The sequence below is a fragment of the Amphibalanus amphitrite genome, unplaced genomic scaffold (genome assembly GCF_019059575.1).
Source record: "Amphibalanus amphitrite isolate SeventyFive unplaced genomic scaffold, NRLGWU_Aamphi_draft 000224F_arrow, whole genome shotgun sequence".
NCBI classification, from domain to species: domain Eukaryota; kingdom Metazoa; phylum Arthropoda; class Thecostraca; order Balanomorpha; family Balanidae; genus Amphibalanus; species Amphibalanus amphitrite.
In genome coordinates, this window is record NW_024881719.1 from 158,245 (window position 1) to 180,172 (window position 21,928).

General features: G+C 47.8%; 2 protein-coding genes across 3 annotated transcripts; both read left to right on the top strand.

The window, feature by feature from the left end:
- The first annotated feature begins 989 nt into the window (after window positions 1-989).
- Window positions 990-3,215, top strand: LOC122385599 (cuticle protein 6-like). Its single transcript, XM_043373978.1, has 2 exons — window positions 990-1,100; window positions 2,490-3,215. Exons 1-2 carry the CDS (start codon window positions 1,089-1,091, stop codon window positions 2,934-2,936), a joined length of 459 nt encoding a protein of 152 aa, XP_043229913.1. The 5' UTR covers window positions 990-1,088; the 3' UTR covers window positions 2,937-3,215.
- A 13,409-nt stretch (window positions 3,216-16,624) lies between these two features.
- On the top strand, window positions 16,625-20,602 carry LOC122385597 (ice-structuring glycoprotein-like). 2 transcript variants are annotated; one of them, XM_043373976.1, is made up of 3 exons: window positions 16,781-16,819; window positions 17,948-18,304; window positions 18,743-20,602. In XM_043373976.1, the coding sequence occupies exons 1-3, from the start codon at window positions 16,805-16,807 to the stop codon at window positions 20,297-20,299; spliced, it is 1,929 nt and encodes a 642-aa protein (XP_043229911.1). In that variant the 5' UTR covers window positions 16,781-16,804; the 3' UTR covers window positions 20,300-20,602. The 2 variants fall into 2 exon arrangements, with proteins under 2 accessions (XP_043229910.1, XP_043229911.1); XM_043373975.1 differs by having other exon boundaries at window positions 16,625-16,819; window positions 17,948-20,602.
- Window positions 20,603-21,928: the final 1,326 nt, after the last annotated feature.

Genomic DNA, 21,928 nt, shown 5'->3' on the forward strand with positions numbered 1-21,928 from the left:
TTGATAGATTTTACGTTATTCAATTAATGTACACTTAACATTAATGTTTGGGCAGGGCAAGGATCCAGTTTGGTGATAAGTTACATGATAAAGATAAAAACAAACATTGGTCTAAACTCTATGTAAACCAACTAAAACTGAACGTCAATACTTTTTAGCTGTAGTCCGAACCAAACACCTACACTTAATCAGCCCGCTTTACCAACTTTGTTGTGCTGTAAGTACAGCCCTCCAGGTATTTAGTGGTTGGTTGCCAACATCACAATAAGCGATCTGCATTGGTGAATACGTCTAATGGCTGTTGAAAACCATTGCCGAAGTGTGTGCACGAACCCTCTCCTCATTTCTATTGAGTCATTTTACAGGCGTGTCTCTGTCATTCAAAGTTATTACACCAAAAGCACAAAGGCTAACCAACCACTCTTTTGCTGGAGGGCCGTATTTACAATGTTATGCAGCTAAAATTAGAGGATTAGCCCACAGAACAATCAGTGTGTGTAGGTACAGGCTGGCTAAAAAATTCATTCTTTAAAGTTAAGCATAGCCAAGGAGCTTTGTTTTATAAAGCCGAATAAGTTTCTTCTTACACCGCATACGCGCGAAAATAGCCAGGATGCACATGTTGCAAGCACTAGTGGCCACTGAGGACCGTCCACCTCACCGGCCCTGGAGTGAGCCCTGGCTGAGTCGGGGGAGGGCGGGGGGGGGGGGGGCCGCCGCGGCAGACAGAGAGCCGGGCGTGGTCCATGGTAAATGGGGACCTTCCCACGCCTCAGGCGAGACGAGCCCGCACTTACACCAGCACAGTGCACCGCGACTGACCGGGTGGACCTCCAAACGCCGGCAATTGAGTGCGATCAGCGCCGCCGGCACGGTGGTTACCTTTGTCGGTCAGCCGAGCGTGTCGAAGGACAGACGGAAGGCTGCGGTGCACAACTCTGTCGCATCGGCATCGATGGTGCTCTGTTATGGAGGCATGTCGTCCTTGCCAAGCCTCAGAAGGTTGCATCCGAGTATATAACGGCTGGCCTAGGCGCGGTTCAGCATCATTTGGTGCCTGTCTGCGCCGGCTGCCCCTGTCCGCCATCATGAAGTCCATCGTGAGTACAGCACGAGCGTATAACCTGTGAATGTGATAATTGGGAACAAAGCGGTGCACATTGCGTAGTATCTGCGCTGATTATCCTGTAGTAGGTATTTATTGCGCTGGGTATGCATATAAATCATAAATCGTTATTGCATAAGCGGGCAGGCGACTCAATACGCTACAGCGATTCATTACGCCGTCGTGACATCACCCATTAGTGACAAAGTAACTGTGGTAAACCCATCCGCTCTAGCATTTCCAGAGTCCAACTAACTGGATCCTGACCATAGTATGTTGCAACATCAAGTCGTATGAACAATGACTCACATATGTATTGTTTGCTATTTCTCATAACTCATAACTTCTTCAAATCTTTCGTAACGCAATGCGCCTTGAATTCCTCTAAAGATTAGAATTCCCGAGGCATTTCATTAGGCAAATTACTTGATACAACTGGGTAGGTATGTTCTTAGACGAAGCTGATAATCCTAGTTTATAACAGCTAATTAGAAGAAAAAATAATAGTTACCGGTTATCCCAATTTCAGTTTGAACGTAAGTGAACGTCTGAACGAAAACAAAAGTTTCAGGCATGTTTTCATACAATTCATTCGAATATTTATTGCAACCTGCCTCAACATGTCACATCTCCCGGTTTATTTGTCCTACCGCTAGACCAAAACGGGACAATGAACTATGCATCGTTTTCATTCCCTTTCAACATTTCCAGAAGTTCCCATTGGCACTCGTTAGCCCCATCGCTCCATAATCAGCCTCCTGCCGCTCAGGCGGATGTCACTTTCCCAGTCCGTGCCCTGCACAGAGGGTGGTGGTCGGCGGAAAGTCCGCGCCGTTCCGCCGTTCCGCACGGACTCAACAGCCTCTCACCGCCCGATTGCCATGGTGACGTCATCACGACAGGATCCGCCCGACAATATCGGACACTCACTGACTGTCACGCCACGCCCCCGGAGCAATCCGTGAGAAAGGGATGGCAATGTGATCAGTGAACTGTGTAGTTTGACCATGAATTCCAAACAGTACAATGAAGCTCAAGCATTGTGTCCTCTCTGACGGTGCATACGTTTACTTTTGTTTTGTACGTTTCCCTATCCGACGTGTGGGCACCTATCCATTATCCCTACCTTGTTTTGTAGAATGTGATTCAAATTTCAAATGACAAAGTACTTTGTCCTTTATCAATGCCATATAGTGTCTGGGTCACTTTATCAATGTCATTGCAATAAGTGACACTGCCACCTTGTCGTCCTACTTGTCCAGTGTTCACTTCCAGCCAATCTATCAACTGCCTGACTTACGAGTAAATGTGACCGAACGAGCCGGCAGTCCCACCAGCCTTCCACTGTGACCCCATCTGACCTTCCCCTCCGTCTCTTCCTCAGTTTGTCGTCAGCCTGCTGGTGGCTGTGGCTGCCTCTCAGGAGATCCTCAGCTACGACGCCGGTGACCACCAGCACACGGCCTCGGGCGAGCCGGGCACCTCCGTCAGCGGAGAGTACTCCCTGCAGACGCCCGAGGGCAAGACGATCGTCATCAAGTACAAGGCCGACGAGAACGGTTACGTCGCCGAGTCGGACGACCTGCCACAGGCCCCGGCCGTGCCCGATGTGCCTGATGTGCCCGCCGTGCCCGAGGTGAAGGCGGCAGTGGAGGAGCCGGCTGCTGAGGAGCCCAAGCCGGTCCCAGCTGTCTACGCCTTCAATCCGTACCACTACGGCCTGCCGTACGCCGCCCTGCCGTACTCCGCCCTGCCATGCGCTGCCGCTCCCCTGCACTATAACTTCGCACCACTGCCGTACGCCTTCGCGCCGCTGCCCGTCGAGCATTAAGCAGAAGCTACTTCATCATCATCAGCGGTATGGTATCTCCTCCGGAGCCAGCGCGGCACTCGGCGCCTCGCCAGCAGGGTGACGGTAACCAGATGTGACTTCAGATGCGCCTCGGCGCTGGACCGTCGCGAGTTGAAAGATGCAGCTGTCTCCGCACCAACTCCTGCGGATTCAAGGGCATCTCCAGTGCGCGATAAGCGGCGCTGTTGTATTGCGTATTGTTCGTCCCGTTTTTGTGCGCTTTCATTTTCAGTTCACAAATAAAGCAGGATATTCCTGTTGCGTCTCTGTGTAGCCGGACCGGCCTGTGGCGCCGGTCAGACCGGCCAAATAGGACGACTGCAGCGATCGTGCAGGGCAATTAGACGCGGCCGTATCCCGGGCGTGCCGATAGTGAGATAGCGGTCTGGCTGCGGCCGGTCGGCCGATCCGCAACTGGAGCGCATTCCGCGCCCGCCGCCGACCGGTCGGGGAGCGTCATCACGTGGGGAGGGGGAGGGGAGGAGCGTCATCACGCGGAGAGAGGAGCGATCGTGTGCCGAGCACGGCCTTCTGCGGTGGGAACGCCCAGGAAAGTACGCTCTGACGGTCACACGCAGGGCAGAAAGACCACAGGCCAGTGAAGGCGTGGGCGGGGCGGCGCTGCTCATTGCCCGCTGCTCAGACACGAGATGCGTTCACCGGTGTCGGCCAGTGCCAGGCCGGGAAGAGAGCGATCACGTAGGCGTCTGTTCGGTGACCGCTTCACTGAAGCGTGGGAGCGATGGACGGCCCTTGTAGGGTAGCCACTAGTTAGTAATGGATACTGACTGAGGAAAATCGACGAGAAGCACTTCAGACCCGCTCGGAGGAATATCAATCGATCGCGATCATATGATTAACCAGCAAACCGCCAACATTATCCCGTGACGTTTCATTGCAAATGGAATGCCCTTTTCCTCGTCATTCACATGTGGACGTTCTTAATAATCGTCCGCTTCTCTTTGAACCTACTCATTCCTTTAGATAATTAGTAACCTATACTGTTATCTATACCTAGCTTACATTTTGAATGACGAGGGTAAGATTTACGACGGATCTTCATCAAAGCCCGGATTCTATGTAACTTGTCACGCATTCATCTGGCCGTTTTGTCCCCGTTTTGTTGCATATGTCTCTAAAAGTATACGAGTGCGACGAACATTTACGGGTTACACGGCCATGAAAGATTTTATGATTCACTGGTGTGCAAAAGCGCCAAAAAGTCGCGTTGTGACAAGGCATCAACAGGTGTCTAAGCGAGCCCTCAACATTAACCGTAAACATAAGCAACAGCAACAAAACGATGTGATATCCAAAAAAGCTGTTGACCGCTACCGTATGAATGACGTATAGAAGCAAAAACATAAACACTCATTATCACCACCTTACATACAACATCATTGCCTATGAATGGCCTTAGCTGTCTCTCCTACGCCACCAGATATGCGGCGAGAATGCACTGGCTTTTGGTGACGATACGGCGCCCAGTCATTTGTACCGGGATTCTCGGCAGGCCCGTCTCATCCGTGTCACCATCGCGTGTTATAAACTGGTTCTCCTGTAAGTACGCTGGGAGGGGCCGACCAGCGCATACCGAGCGGCGGCCCCGCAGGAGCAGGACGAAACGAAAAATAGATGTGCGGCACCCACTGCAGAGAGCGCTGTCCAAACAACAAACGCCGATTGCAAAATACAGACCGGTTTCTGGAGAACGGTGGACAACACACCTGATTGCAGCCATTATATTGATTTCTGAAGTTGTATGGAGAGAGAATCCCAATTCAGCATCCCCAAGGTATGTGTTCATCAATGCTTTAGTTGCATTGCCAATTTTATACGGGATGTCAAATCTGTACCATGAAAAACTGTTCACTTACGCTTACGCTTACGCCTGATCTGCAAACACGGCATTATAAACGTTTGAAAGCAATAACATGATATGCTTACATATAATCAGTCAATCAAAATCTATCAGTAGCAAGTTTACATTTTGTTTACATACATTGTTTACTTATATCACTTTAATCAAACAATTAGATCCTCATTACCTTTTTTTAGCAATCGCTAAAGAAATATTACGAGGCCAGTGGCGCGATTACCTGAAAATCCTGTTTTCACCCCGAGCACCATTTCAAAGATCGATATGCGCGATGGCCAACGGAGCATGCATATGTGGTTCAGAATCCCAGCCGAACGAGGTAAAACCAACCCTGCTGAGCTTCATGGCACCTAGTTTTAGCTGCTCAGCACAGATATCGACGGAACAATGAACACCCTCTTGCCCTGCACACTGAAAACAATTTAACCCAAGGCCCGCGAGTAAATCGGTGTTTTGCGGGTACCCCTATCCGCAACCATTTTTAACCACCCTCCCAGGAGTACAGTAAGGTCCCATTGCAGTGTAGTCGTCCCTGCTCTCAGCGGACTTGTTCGCTGACAGCGGTTATATCCGCTCAGAGCAAGTACGACTACACCGCAATGGGACCTAGCACTACTCCTGGGAGGGTGGTTAAAAATGGTTGCGGATAGGGGTACCCGCAAAACACCGGTTTACTCGCCAGCCTTGGGTTAAATTGTTTTCAGTGCAGAGGAAGCTATATCATTATCCATATCAGTCTGGTGAAGAGATTTCTAGCCTTTACAGTTGGATATCAGCATTCAGTATCACATTTACACAATAATTTGGACCATCCTCGTCGGGAGTCTCAAATATCGAGTGCCGGATCAACTCAAACCCGAGCTCTCACCAACGGGAGTACAGCACTATAACAACGGAGCTACGGGACAGGTTACGAGATATAAATAAGAATGTTGTCAAACTCGACGCGATACAAATTATGATAATGGGCTGTAGTATGACACTAGAGTCATCACGTAACTATCTTCCATCTTGAAAACTGTGCAGCCGGCAAAAGCAAGACGTTGAGATCTGTGACCAGGAGAAATGGGCACGAAACAGGCCACGCCGTTCCGTGTCTACTGTAGATTCTCTCGGGCGAGATGTGCCCTTGGTGCGCCGGTAGGATGGCGGAAAACTGCGCCATTAGTATTCCTAGCCATGTTTACTGAGGCTGTGATCGTCCATGTGGACTGCTTTTATTCAAGGCTCCGCGGGCAGTCGTTAAACTGGTCTAGATCTGAATCTTCTGGGTACGGGCGAGCACCACTGATGGCTCTTATGTAATTTGGTGTTAGTAGTTTGAGTTAATTATCAATGGTGCAGCCTTCTTTCACATATGAACAACTCCGCACAAGCGTACTTAAACAAAAATGTGCTCGAAGCATTCTTGCCTTGCTTGTTCATCTAAGTGCGGATCCAGCCATGGGGTCTTTGCGGGAGACGGTCCTGATCAAAGATTGCTGTTGATCGGGCTGTAGTTACAAATTGCGAAGGGCAGGAATGTATGAGATAATGTCGTGACATACCTAGTGGTCTATCATTTTTGGGGAGGGGTGATAAAACGCGCCACTCAGGACCCGCAACATATATGTGCAACGATATATACCTATTGTTAACATTCCTGTAGCTTTACATGGTTCAAATTATTTTTTACTGACTTTCATACTTAAACAAAATATTACAGCATGCCTTAATTGAGGGTATCGTGTTTTATAATTAAAATTTCGTCAGAAATTAGCCTAATTGCAATTTTGTACTTTTTAAAGTTAAAGAAATGATATCTGTAAGTCATTTCATCTGTAAATGTTCGTCATGCTGCGAGATTCTGAATAATCACTTATTGTTAAATAGGTGACGTAGCTCTATAAATGTCTTAGTGAACAATGGACCGTCATATTTTTTAGTGATAGCGAACGAACATCTCGCACAATGCGAGAAGCATCTGCCCAAGTAATTTATAGTTGCGTATTCAGGGTTGGTTGTGAAAGCAATTATATTGTATCGACTCATTTGGCATTAACTGTATTAATTGAAAGAGTGCTTCTTATGCATATGAAAATAAAAGTGAAACTGTCAGCATGACAGAGCAGTAAGTTTGACGATAACCACTCGTTTGGAAACAGATAGAATGTTCAACCTTTGCCAGCTGAATTAGTCCACCTTCCAACTTGAATACCATTAGTAACATTAAACATTCCACAGCTGTTATCCTGTCTTGGCATGTGTCACGCAAGACGTCAAAAAGTCACCACACACCTGTCTGAATGAAGTTAGGTTGCGACAGTAACCGGTATCCACCCAGTGGCATTTTGTCTGCAGAGCGCCCGATAAAATAAATCAACGCATTGCAGTTATTTAACCATGACGATCAACATTTACATCGTGGTTTGCAAGGAATACCCGATAACGTATTCTTCAACGACTTGTTGCTACTTTTAAACAAAATTCCAAGTGCCAGTTATGTATTTCTTTTCGACACTATGCATTACAATGTAAACTGTTAAGTGTTAACTGTTAAGTACAATAATAACATTCATAGTTCATTCCATATCTACTATCTAAACAACGTAACGTGGATTGGACTTTTACCAATCTTTCAAGTTTCAATAGCATGGATGCAATTCGTAATGGTGCTTCATTACCATTTTTTTTTAGTTATGGCGACAGCAAGGTCTTCTAATTAGTGTTTTTGGATCGCATAATGGAAGTACGGTGTATGCACAAACTGCAAACGCACTCAAAACGATCCAAGTGCCCGTCTGGTGGGACGTAAAATCGAGATCGGGCAGCATCAACAAACTGACTATAGAAATAGCCGATGCGCGCGCTGCTCTAGAAGACCGGTCAGACGGTTCGTCTAATTGCAGCGTTGCTAGATGACCCGATACGTTTCCAGACGAGAGCAAAAACGGGAGTCGGCCGGAGGTCGGCAGCGACAGTCTCAAGGTCGTCCGAGCCAGCACTGCGTCTTTAGTGAGGCCTGAGTTGGGGAGGACAACAGATGCTATCACTGAGAAAACAGTTTCTCCATTTTCGGTCTCAGAGGCCAGTTTTCGGGCTAATGTCCCCTATTCAAAACAGACCACACGTTTTGAGAATACTTTCTGAGCAACGCCATTGATCGCAGAAACAGATCTCAGTCAGTACCCATTATCGGTGTCAAGCTTTGAAATTAGTCTCACTATGAAACCAGTTTACAGCCCGATCCCCAATTTCGGTCTCACTTGAATCCAGTAGGGGAGAGTGGGGCACATTCGTGCAAAAAATGGATAAACCCATATATCTGTTCTTTGGTTAGTGCAATGGCAAAATTGTTGATTGTAGTATGGAAAGGAACTATTGCAGATAGTTTTCCTCTGTAAAAGTTATCCTATAAAATTATTGCTTCCATTAGAAAAAAATGACTTTTATTAACTCTGAACATTTGCACGAAACTGCCCCACCTATGGGGCACATTCGTTCAAGAAATGGGGCACTTCTGTTCACCCGGCAAAATTCGAGAAATTACCGGGCATTACCAGAAATTTACCAAAGGAAATTGGCAGGGGGTCATTTCACTTGATTCCTTTCGACAAGAATGCATTGCACAACAAATGTAGAAAGAATGGGCTGGCCAACAAGAATGTGCCAACTGCCGGCCTCCGTGACCTCGCCAAGTTCGCGTGAATTGCTCGTCACGACGTCGCAAGCAGTCGAGACTGAGTCAGGCGAGTGTCATTAGAGAAACCTACTACAGATAAAGTCATAAATCGCAAAAACTAAAAAAAAAATGCACGAATGTGCCCCCAGGCAGTGCGTACACGAACCTGCCCCACAACGTTATTAGTAATATATTTCAAAATTTCTTTTTGAAAAAATGACACTTTTTCAACAAACAAGTTTGCAGCAGTTCCGTGAACAGAGTGGGCTTCTTCACCCCCAATTTTGAAAAGCTGAACCACATTTCCGAGTCAGGATCACGAAAATGGATGATATGAGAAAAGTTTGGAAAGCTCACGAATATTACAAATTTGCGTTTTTATCAAGCATGACAGCAGGTACAGTGTTGTCTTCTACGGTGAACGAAGGGCGGCAATGATAGACATATTTCCATAACTTACCTTGAGCTCGTGCAGTCACTCCGCATAGGTGTAGCAACGTATCTCTTTGGTGAAGGATACCTTTCACCAAAGTTTCAGATTGGTGAAGGATCCTTCACCAATCTTGGACAATGCAAGGGAGGGTCTTCACCTACCTATGCTTAGAACTACTGGATTCGACGGTTGATCAAATGTCTGTTTTTTAACCCGCGCCCGACTGGGGGTCCTGGATTTCCACGCCCTGCTGGGGGGGGGGTGTTTGAACACCCCCCTTCTAACTCGGCTCCTGGGCCACGTAGCGATACGCGGAAGGCGGCGTTCGAAAGAGCGCAAAAAATAATGACGAAATCACTTCAGTCACTTTTTTGGTCAGGTCAAAGGTCAGGTCACCAGAGGTCATTGAAGGCAAAATTTCGCCGATTTCCAGGTCGAATGTCGACAATTTCCAAGAAGCCAACGCATAGCTCGGGAACCAATAGAGCTACAGCGCCACGGAAAAGCGCATTCGATAGCCCTATTAACGCCCTTTCTGAGTAATTCGCTCAGATTTGACCTAACGTCAACGGTTTTGCCTGCAGGGGGCAAAAACTGCCAAAATAGACGATTTTTCGGAAACAGTTTTTCTGCAATAACTTTTGACTCAAGCCTTTCACGAGCTTTCTTTTACCGACATCGTGTTCCTCTTGTCAAGACGCATCGAATGAACTATAATTTGACATTGAAAGTTCAACTTAAAAATTTGACCTTTGGTCAAGGTCATGATTTGACCGGACATTGTCATGTTGCATATTAGTGGATCTGTATCGTCGAGCTGAACATACATATATAAGGCGTTTTCATCGCTCTAGCATGCCTCTTTCAAAAGTTAGTCGCAAAAACCTGTTAGATACCATTCGTGACCTGAGATGACCTCAGGGGCATAAACAGGGGTCACGGGTGCCGTTTCCATGTTCAGTGTGTCAAAGTTACTTGTAATTTAGTGTTTGAGAGTGTTTAGAATGACTTTCGTCCGAAAAAGACGGTTTTGAATTTTCTCCCATTGACTTATAATACCTAGAGAGGTCGCAAAATTTACCCGACCCTAGGTCACCGATATGAAAATTCCGAATTTTGTACATACTGTTGCACTTATCAATTGCTGAAAGCTCCAAAGCGATCCGTCACTTGGTGTAGCTATGGCATACATTGAAACATTTTATGATGTGTTTATGAGGTGAGGTCACTTGTAGCGACCTGGTGACCTGACCTTGAAGGACCCTGGTCTGAAATTTTCACAAAATGTATAACATTGATAGATGATAAGGTGCCGCCGTTTTTCAGGTATCCGCGAAAAACCGCAGGGGGGTGGGTGGGTGTTCAAAAACCTCCCCCCCCCAGCAGGGCGCGGGTTAACACACTTTGACCATTTGCCCCAGTAGTCAAAATTCCTTAGCCGAGGCCCTGATTTACATCTTGCTGTCATGACAAGATGCACAATTCAATTTTAGGCAGGCATTGAAAATTTGACGTTAATGGGATGATAAGGGCGTAAGATATCTGCGAAAAACAAGGGGTTGGCGAAATTCCCCCCCCCCCCCCCCCGCTTGCACTGTGCGTGTTGGTTGGCACGGTCCTGTCCCTTTTCATAAGGTTCAGGTGGCATCCTTCACCAATATTTTTGGCGCTCCTACACCCATGGTCACTCGTGTTCCCATAAACTGCTGAAAACGAATGTGCCCCATGCACGAATGTGCCCCACTCTCCCCTATTCGGGCTGAAAGTACATGAGCCCGAAAAGGAAGTCTTACTGAAACCATTTTTTAAAATCAGACACATTGGAGGCTTGTTTCAGCACTCACTTGAGTCTTTATTCAAAAATGTTCTCATAGTGTTTTCTGAGTGTAGTTTCGAGAGCCTACTTATAATAGCAATGACACTTTGTTCGGTGCCTCTCTCGGTAGTTGGCTCAGTCTCCGTTAGCTAGCGATGTGAAAAATTAGACATTTCTTAAATGCTGTGATAAATAGGTTATGTAACGATATCAATACCCCTTCCTAATGATATTAAACGATATTGTGAGAGTGAACTACTGCACTGAATGTCTCTTTTCTCGTTGAACTAAAAATCGAGTGCATATCACATTATGCAAGATGCCTTTATCGCATATTTGTAGAGGAAGAGCAAGCAGTATGTACCAGCACAAATATGTTAAGTTCGTTTGATTCTGCAAAATTCAAGCTGAGATCTCACCGATTACGGCGATAATCAAAGCAACCCATCGTGCTATTTCTTATAGATAAACACGAGAGCCTGTTTATCTTTTGAAAGGAAAACAGTTTAATTATCTGTATCATAGGCACTGTGACCAGAACACGACCTTTTCCACACGGGCATAGCCCACTGCGTCGCCAAAAGAACATGTCACGTCCGACCGTCCTGGCATGGCCCCCAACCAGCGTCCGAAGGGTGCTGACCAGTTTTTCCCAAGTTGACATAGGTATGGTTCCGTCTAATCTGCCGTCAGCTCAGTATCCTGCTCGCCTCTAAAGAAGGCGCCCGGCACCCGACCATCCTCAGCCCGGGGCCAGTGATCTCCCAGGCTGCCCTTGTCCGGCTGCCCGCCGGCCAGAGACCGCCTCGTCCGTCCTCCAAAACTGTAGCAGGGTTCTCCCAAGGACGCCCGCTTGGACCAGCTCCTGGTGCCTCCCAGCACCCCACCCTACCCCGCCCGCTCCCCGTACCCACCCCCCGAGGGCGGGGTGTCCACTCTCCGTCCCCGCGGCCGCTTTACGATCGTCACATGCCAAAGGACTACCAAATCACCTCAGCTCAGGGGAGAAGACAGGGACGGATTGGCTAAAGATACTTCTACTATATGTATGGTGACCCATGAGGTCGGGCATGAGCCCGATGACATGCTAGCGGCAATTTTTAGATAATGATATCACACACGGTGCACTCGGTGGATGAGGTTGGGTGAGGTGACTTAGCAGTGTTTTATTCTTTTTTATTGTTAATTGTTGCTTGTTGCAGTTTTTTGTACATTATTTATATGAAAGTCAACCTTGCTTAAATTCTTCTAAGTTTTGTTGTCTAGTAACACCAAGCAGGAAAGGTCATTTGTCGTTATTCTGTCGTCAATGACGATTACCTAATATTTGTGCATAGTTGAATAAAATGCATATCTAAAACAAATTATTCACATTCATGTCATGTTCAAATACTCAACTAAGAAATCCCGCCAAAGCGTATCCACCCATCTTTTTTCATGGATTATATCATCTATTCTATAGCATACCTTTTTACCATATATGAGTGGTGAATTGGTGATAGCATAGGCATTTGTTTTGGATGAACTATATAGAAAGGGACGCCATTTAATTGCGTCCCAGAAAAGCTATTTCTGGCACCTAAAAGCTGACTCGCCCCAAAATTGGTCCTCAGCACCTATTTGGTGGATACCAGCACCAATCATGGAAAATGACCTACATTAGCTGTTTCTGGCACCTATTCATCGGTACGCCTTACTCTTTTTTCTGAATATGGCACCTAAATGCTGAGCGTAGCACCAATCTAGTAGAAAAATGAACTACTGGCTGGTAGAATCATGTTGTTCTGGTATAATGACCCCTGGAGTCTAGTCTAAAGGCCTGCCTACACTATGCGTTTTCTGCGTGCGTTTTTGCAGGTTTGCGTGTTTTGCGTAATATCGTTCTAGGAAAAAAGCTATAAACAATATAATTTTTACTTTGGTTATATACAAAAGCTAATATAACTCTTATGTAATTAAAATTTAAGGTGAAAAACATCACAAAAACGTAATATCGTTCTTTTTTCTAGAACGATATCACGCAAAACACGCAAACACGCAAAAAACGCACGAAGAAAACGCATAGTGTAGCCAGGCCTTAAAGGTTGCCAGTGCAGCTACACTCTAAGACAGCCCCGTAGTGATCTCAGCATTGTATATGATGTTTAAGTAGGCAAATAATATTGATTTGTTTGAAAAAAACAATGTCATTTAAATATTTAAAGGCATTTATTTGTAATGCTTAAAGGGAAACATTTTTGTGAGTAATTGTCTCGATTTTGACCATTAAAACGGGTATTGTATTTTTTGACGTCATCAAATAGCTCCAAAAAAGAAATGTAATGTTTTCATTCCGTTCAAGGCCGCTGAAGAAACGCGGCGGGATCTTGCGTGGGACATTGTCCGTTGTTTGCCGCGCAGAGTTGTGCCGTGGTTGTGCCTTTTTCATCCGTTTCTTACTTATGTCATTTGTGTGCATGAAGCTTTGATTTTGTTTTTGGTTATTGTGTGGCCGGTCAGTCAAACGCCCCTGTAGAAACCGGATGCTGCGTTTGATCGAGATGGAGTCAGACGATGATTGCAGAAAGCTAATAATATTGAAAAGAGGGCCGGTTGCGTGGCATGTCTGTTCAAGTGTTCAGAGTTTACATTTTGCTTTACTCTGCAGTTTATGACCTGAGAGCCTGGCTGGAAGTGACGGATCCAAACTTTTCACGTTAAAATGGCTGAGGGTGCAATAATCTCTAGTCTCTACATAGCGGGCTGGTATAGGAGCGTCTTGCTATGCTGCACCATAGCTGGCTAGTGATTCTCTTTTGGCTAGAAATGGCATTAATCATTATCTCCACTGGCGAAAATGGCACTTGACATCACCGAATGCAACGTTCATGTTTGTTAGGATACATAAAATCAGGAAGATTACGCGAATTAGGTAGGTAAACGTGGAATAAAATAGGTGCTGGAAGTTTTGGTTTTGGTGCTGAATCAGCAAACAGCAAATACGGAGTTCAACTAGACGATCTGGCAACTTTAGGCTGTGTGGAAGCAATTAGGTGCCAGATTCAGATATTAGGGTCGAATAAGCATTTTGGGGCTGATCAGCAATTAGGTGCCAGAAACAGCTTTTTAGGGACCAGAAACAAATATTCCCCTATAGAAAGTAGCAAAAGCGTAGAGAACAAGAAATCCGGAAATGTTTGCGGATTGCTCCAGAACAATAGTTCGGATGTCCAGCGAATTTAACTCCATCGTGAAGTTGCTCGAAATACAGTAAATGCGAAATCAAATAAAGGAACAGATCCCGGTCAATTAAAAATAATATAGAACATGAATTAATAAGTACAGCAATGTGTCCAAGTTATGTAGCAGGATTTACACTTCACATCATTTAAAAGTTTAAGTTTTTAACCCTCGCATGTGTGCGGCGTTTGCCAGCTTCTAATGTGTAGGGGGGGGGGGGTCGGTTGGACCCCCCCCCCTTGCCGTTTGGCCCCTGATCGAGGTAGAGCTTCGCGGAAAAAACGAGCGTGTTGCCCGTGACGAGAGGAAGCCGATGATACCCAATTTTAAGGTCCTAGGTCATTGGTTGACCTTCCAGGTCAGGTCAATGACCCAAAGTCGGGAAAATCGGGACCTGTTAGAAAGTCGTAAAGTGTGGCTGCTAAGGGGTTTTTCGGGGTGCTGATCACGAATATCGTGTTAGTTTTGATCACAGATGATGTCTTGAAGCATTTAGACCAGGTCGGGTCAGGTCAGGTCAGGTCAACCAGTACGCGTCGTGACGGGTATTCGTAGTACGTGTCAACCGCCTCTGACAGCTTCGTAACATGTTACGAAGTCACCAAAACTACTTCGTAAATGTTCAAATGGTTGCTAAATTCGAATTCAGCTCCAAAAACTAGCCTAGAAACATGTAAAACTCGAAAAAGTGACCCGAGGTCACCCGAGGTCACCAAAGGTCAATGACCTGACCTGACCTTCAGGTGACCTTGACACACACGGGAGTAACATCAAATCACATGTTTGAACGTTTGAAACCACGAAAAGCTTGTAAACACGCGGCTAGTGCGAGCCGACATACGCGAAATCGCGATTCCGGCCAAACATGGTCTCGAAAAAGAGGTCACAGGTCAAAGGTCATTTGGGTCAGGGTCATGAAATTTTCAGGGTAGGTGTCAAATTGATCAATGCGAGGGTACTGAAAGTTTCGTCGCGATCGGCCGCTTTTTACGCGAGTTATTCGCGAAAAACCATGGGGGGGGTCCATCCGACCCCCCCCCTACACATGCGAGGGTTAATTTCGTTTACCTGTGGCCGTGATCATAGTTTATGCACCTAATATGTGCTTTAGTCAGGGACTATGTAGTATATCCCACTGTATTGTCCGTTCAGTGTGCAGGCCATCTGTTCAACGCTACTTTTCAAAACTCCTCTCGCCACCACCCAGCCCGCCCGGCCGGCCGCATCGCTCGCGCCCACGACGCGTTGCAGTCTCGTGTCATGCGGCACAGCCTATCCAGCCTGTGACAGGCGGCTGCCGCCCGCCCGGCCGCGCCGCGCCGTGCCCGTGGCGAGTGGGCCAGCCCGCCGGGTTTCTTGCCTGTGCGACTCGCATGCCAGGTTAAGCGATTACCTGACTGGCGGTGTAGTGTAGGTACTGGCGAGGACGAAAACCTGCGCTGGCTTTCCTGAATCTGTCCTCGCGTTATTTGCGCGTGATGGGGTTTATTTCGCCTTACACAGAGGTTACCTTTCTTACTCAAATTTTCACGCTGATATCTGCCAGGGATTATGTAAAGCATACGAGGCGGTAAAGATGACTAATGAGGCGGACCTATAGTTTTGATCAAAATAAAAAAGGTAATACAGATCAACTTTCCAATAAATTTGGAAACATAGCAAATATATATAAAACATATCGCTAATCGCAGTTAGACAAAATACGAAGGAGAACTGGACTTTATGCGTGATTTTGCTTAAAAACCATTTTGCCGAAAAAAAAAATAGCAGCATATGATATGGATGCGGCGCTCTACTGAAGTACAGACATGAGCTACATGAGCGTCACTTAAATTTTAATTATTGGTGACGGGATTGCTGGCATGGAAACTGGCCGGGACAATACAGAAGACACATATTTCAATTTTTGAAGATAAATGCCGCAGGCGAAATCGGATATTGTGTGCAAAATAATTTCAATACCTAATCGGACTTCAGTTAGTTTCGTTACTTATTACTATCATGTCGATGTTTCTACGGAGAGGCTACTGTTCTCTAGAAGTGACATACTTTTAAGGATTTTAATAGCTCATTGAACCATGAATGTAACAAATATATTCTTTATAAAATGAGTATTACATGAGGTACCTAATACAGGATGAACAAAAGCACGATATCCTTAATGTGAATACTGTGTTTCTATAATGAATCAACAAGAGAAAAATATGTTTCAGCATTCCCACAACACATTTTGCTCCCATTGAACTTTCTCGCCCCATTGGACGTTTTGGAGCAGTTTTGATGTAAGTGGACCTAATCTGGGAATTGAGCTACTTTACATTTTAGGAGCACAAAAATATAAAAAACATGAAAACGAGCTAAATACGTTTTCTCCAAAACTAGCCCTCGTTTCATATCCCAACAAAATAGATGTGCTGACACAACGACTTTCAAGAGAGATGCTAAGTTCAAGAATAACAAGGTCGGAACACACGAAAACTAAAGAGCGAAAACATGCGAAGAACATGCGAAAACATTGTCGGACCCCGTAGCATAAGGCAGTGTAGGGTCGAAGCGACCATGGGATATTCCGCCAGGGCTGTGAAGACTGGCGCTGCCGTTCAGACCTGCCTCACGTGCCGGGGACTGTCCGGACGCCCCGTGGCGTGTCCGCCCAGCCGGCGTAGCTGGGAGCGGCAGGAGCCGCCCGCCCGTCCGGCCGGCCGGCCCACTGACCGGCCTTGGTGACGAGAAGAGTCCCGCTGCCGGCGGCCACAGCCCCGCTCAGCGCCGCACTATATAAGCGGCGTCCACTGGTGGAACAGCAGCACACTCTCACACTCTCACCGTCCGTCTCACCATGGCGGCTCGTCTGGTGAGTACTGGTGACTGTTCAGCCATCCGCCGTCCAGTGGACCAACCGACTCAGCCGCACTGTAAAACTAACGTGCCGTTTTCCATTTGTAAAGCTCCTGTAGCGAGAAATTGCAGAATGCAGACTTACAAATGCATTCTGATTATTTTTGAATGTGGATGTTTCTGTTCTGTGTTAACTTTTTTTTTTGCTAATTTTTACGATTCTCATTTATTTTCAACATCACAATTATTCTAGAAAGCCTGGTTGCCGATTGAAAGGTACTACATTTTGAGCGACTCAGTTCATGAGAGCTTTCAACCCTTTATAAATGTCTTAATTTGATTCAGGCTAGACAATTTATTTTAAAAAATAAAGGTTGTATTCCACTAATATTTAGAGTTTATATAATACCACTACCATGCTAATGAGAATCAAAGAACATTTACCAATGGATACTCATTGCCGACGGATGTCAAAAGTGCCTTAAAGATGAAAGAAAAATAGGAGGTGCGCAGTACATTTTTATTAACTGTAATGCCTCAGATATTGTGGATTGTTCGTATCTTTCCACTACTGTTTTGTAACTGATATAGTTCGCTGCCACTATGTTGTTAAAGAAAGGCAGCATTTTTGCGGTTTACGATGAGGAGCTTGCTTCGATATTCTTCTGTTCGCCGTCAAAACAAATATAAAATCGATTCCTTGAGCTCAAAATACACACCTTACAATATCACCATTTTATCTAAACCTGAATTTCTATGCTTATTATACAAAGTACTGGGGAAACTATTAAATTGAAAATCAGAATATTACAATCACATTGCAGCATTTTCAGATGTAGATCCTCATATCATTTGTTTTAAGTGGTTTTCCTACGCATAGATCTCTGCTGAAATATACGCATAAAAATCGCACAAAAACACATTTTGGAAAACTCAGAAAGCCCGGACATTTTGCATAATGCAATTTACATTCTCGAAGGCAGAAGTATACATAATTGTTGACCTAGTGACTCGTGCCAATTTGAAGATTCTTATCAAGTAAAATAAATGCGTATCGCCTCCACCTCTCAGAGTACCAATGGCGAGAACATGTGATACAATGTGCTGAATGCTGTTTTCTTACATCTTGCTGGTGTGTTTTCAGGTCGTATTGGGTTTGCTGGTCGCTGGCTGCCAGTGCTGGAAGCTCCCGGTCGTCAACCAGGGACGCCGGGCCCAGTACTACACGCAGCAGAACGACGGCTCCTACAGCTACGGCTTCGACACCGCCGAGGGCCTCTACCAGGCCCAGGAGGGCGATGACGTCAACGAGGTGCGCGGAAAGTTCGGCGCCGATGGCGGCAGCGTCGAGTACACTGCCGGCGTCAACGGCTACGTGGTGACGTCTCTCAAGGAGCCTAGTGCTCCCTCCACCAGGACCTACGTGAGCAAGACCCCCGTCCGCTACGCCACCCTGGAGGAGCTGGCTACGCACCCTGAGCAGGTAGAGGACACCGCCGAGGTCAAGGCTGCCAAGGCCACCTTCAGGGCCACCTACGATGCACTGGCTGCGGCTGCTGAGGCTGCCCCGGATACCAACATCATCACTGGACCTGCCCCTGCTGCTCCCGTCCACTCTGTTACATACAGCGCTCCTGCTCCTCAGCAGGTCTACCTGGCTCCGGCCCCCGTGGCCATCAAGTACTCCGGACCCGCTGCGCCTCTGGACGCCTCTGGAAAGGTTGATGACACCGCTGAGGTCAAGGCCGCCAAGGCTACCTTCAAGGCTGCCTACGACGCCGCTGCAGCTGCTGCCGCCGCTGCTCCCGATGTCAACATCATCACTGGCGCTGTCCCCGTTGCCACCTACAGCGCCCCGGCCCCTGCTCCCGTGGCCATCAAGTATCAGGGTCCTGGTGCGCCTCTGGATGCCTCCGGCAACGTTGACGACACCGCTGAGGTCAAGGCTGCCAAGGCCACCTTCAGGGCCACCTACGATGCCCTGGCTGCCGCTGCTGAGGCTGCTCCTGATGTGAACATCATCACTGGACCTGCCCCTGCTGCTCCCGTCCACTCTGTTACGTACAGCGCTCCTGCTCCTCACTCGACCTACCTGGCCCCGGCCCCCGTAGCGATCAAGTACTCGGGACCTGCCGCGCCTCTGGACGCTTCTGGCAACGTCGACGACACCGCCGAGGTCAAGGCCGCCAAGGCTTCCTTCAAGGCTGCGTACGACGCCGCCGCTGCTGCTGCCGCCGCTGCCCCCGACGATGACATCATCACTGCTTCCAGCCCCGTGATCACCTATGGAGGCCAGCAGGCTGCAGCTGCCGGCTTCGAGTCCGCCGATGGTTCGTACGAGTTCTCTTACACCACTGGTGACAGCTCCCGCTACGAATCTGCCGACGCTGCCCTGAACGTCAACGGCAACTTCGAGTTCGTTGCTGACGATGCCCAGAGAAGGCGTGTCGACTACAAGGCTGGCGCCGACACTGGCTTCATCGCCAGCGGTGCTCATCTGCCGGCGTCTGTGCAGGACACTGCTGAGGTGGCTTCTGCCAAGGCGGCCTTCAGGAGCGCCTACCACGCCGCGGCTGCTGCTGCCGAGGCTGCCCCGGATACTGGTATCATCACTGGCCCTGCCCCTGCTGTCGCCATCAACGCCGCCACCTACAGCGCTCCTGCCCCTCAGCCGGCCTACATTGCCCCGGCCCCCGTAGCCATCAAGTATTCCGGACCTGCTGCGCCCCTGGATGCCTCTGGCAACGTCGATGACACCGCCGAGGTTAAGGCCGCCAAGGCCGCTTTCAGGGCTGCCTACGACGCTGCCGCTGCTGCTGCTGCGGCTGCTCCCGACACCAACATCATTATGGGCGGAGTCCCCTTCGTGGCCAGCAACGTTGCTACCTACAGTGCTCCGGTCGCTGCCCCCGTGGCCATCAAGTACTCCGGACCCGCTGCGCCCCTGGATGCCTCTGGCAACGTCGATGACACCGCTGAGGTCAAGGCCGCCAAGGCTAGCTTCAAGGCTGCCTATGATGCTGCTGCCGCCGCTGCCGCCGCTGCTCCCGATGTCAACATCATCACTGGCGCTGTCCCCGTTGCCACATACAGCGCCCCGGCCCCTGCTCCCGTCCACTCGGTCACGTACAGCGCTCCTGCTCCTCACTCGACCTACCTGGCCCCGGCCCCCGTAGCGATCAAGTACTCCGGACCTGCGGCGCCTCTGGACGCTTCTGGCAACGTCGATGACACCGCCGAGGTCAAGGCCGCCAAGGCCGCTTTCAGGGCCGCCTACGACGCTGCTGCCGCCGCCGCTGCCGCTGCCCCTGATGATGACAGCATCACCAGCTCTGGACAGGTGACGTCGGCCGGTTACAGCGCCTCGTCCATCCCCGTCGTCCACAGCACCTACAGCGCCAGCCACGGAAACATGCGCACCATCACCTTCGACGGCATCACCCTGATGGTGGCCGAGCCCTATGGGTCGAGCAAGTTTGGATACTCCTATGAATAAACCAAGAAAGAATCGATACCAAATCCCAACGTCCCATGTCTCATTATAAGCTGTGAATGTGCCATCATTGTTGAACGCTAGTCCGGCTCCTTTTGCTCGTCTTCATGTTCTTTTTTGTTCGTGCTGTCCATTGTTGCCTTCAGCTTTAGATGTTATTCAAAGCCTTAAAGCAGCGAGCTCTTTGGTGTGTTTGTGTCTGTGTGTTCATTTTCCTATGTCGGACGCGCATGTGACGCATGTTCTTGAGGGCTGTGCTCATGCACTTTTGTCTGCACGACAAGAATAAAATCATTCCATTAATTACACATCTCTTTTTAGCATCATACATTGCCTCATATTTACATTGCTTTACTGAATTAGTGGTGTAGCAGAAATGCCTGCTATGAAAACTGGAATTCGTTATTGTTTTTTTTGGGGGGGGAGCATAACTGTATCTAAAAAGATATAGCTGTTCTGCTTTAGAGCAAGAGGGTGGTTGTCACCTTCAAGCATCATTTCGCGATTGCTCGAAATGCACTGACTATCAAGAGCTGAGAGTTCATCAACGACATTTTCAGATATGAGGCCAGTTTTACAAAAAAAAAATAGCCGGCTGCCGGTATTTTCATTGCAAGAATTCTCTCTGTAGGTCAACTAATCACGCGAAAAAATCTGATATAAAAAGATATATAGAATATAAGTAAGTTAGGCTGTTTGATATTAATAAATAATATTAACCCTCGCCGGCACAGGGGCTGTCGTTCCTTTGCATAAGGGTGGAGACACGGACGACCCCAGCAACTACCGGCCCATCTCTGTTCTGCCGGTGGTCGCCAAACTCTGTGAACGAGTTGTGTGTATGCAACTGATGACATACCTTGTCGATTGCCATGTTCTCTGTCACCAGCAGTACGGTTTCCGCCCCGGCCAATCCACTGAGTCGGCCCTGCTCGATGCCGTCGGTTACATAACCGACAACATGGATCGTGGACGCGTGACGACACTCGTCACTGCCGACACATCTAAGGCTTTTGATAGCGTCGAGCACGGCCGGCTCTTGGAGAAGCTGGGATGGTATGGCATCGACGACCGATGGTTTCGTGCGTGGCTTTCTGACCGCACTCAGTCGGTTAGAGGCGGGACCTGTGATGCGCTACCTGTTACGCACGGAGTGATACAGGTATCCATTATGGGTCATGTGTTGTTCCTCCTTTTTACAAACGACTTGCCGCAGCACATACCTCATGGTAAACTGGTTATGTATGACGCCGATGATGTCCAGTTTCTCGACTCTGCCTCGCCAGGCAATGTTTTTGAAGTGAAAAGGCGCGTTGAAGCAAATTTGTCCGTAGCTTTGCGATGGTTTACAACAAATAGACTTAAGCTCAATCCTTCCAAGACTGACTTGCTCGTTTTTAAATCATCACGCCAAAACTCCCCTTTTGACATTCAAGTACGATTTAGTAACTCCGATCTCGTTCCAGTACAGTGTGTCAAGATCCTGGGCGTAAATCTCGACTCGAATCTGACTTGGGAACACCACATAGGCACAGTCACCCGGCGGTGTTACTGTGTTTTGATAGGGCTGGCCAGAATGCAGCGCCGCGTACCGCGAGAAACAAAGAAACTGCTAGTTGAAGCCCTCGTGTT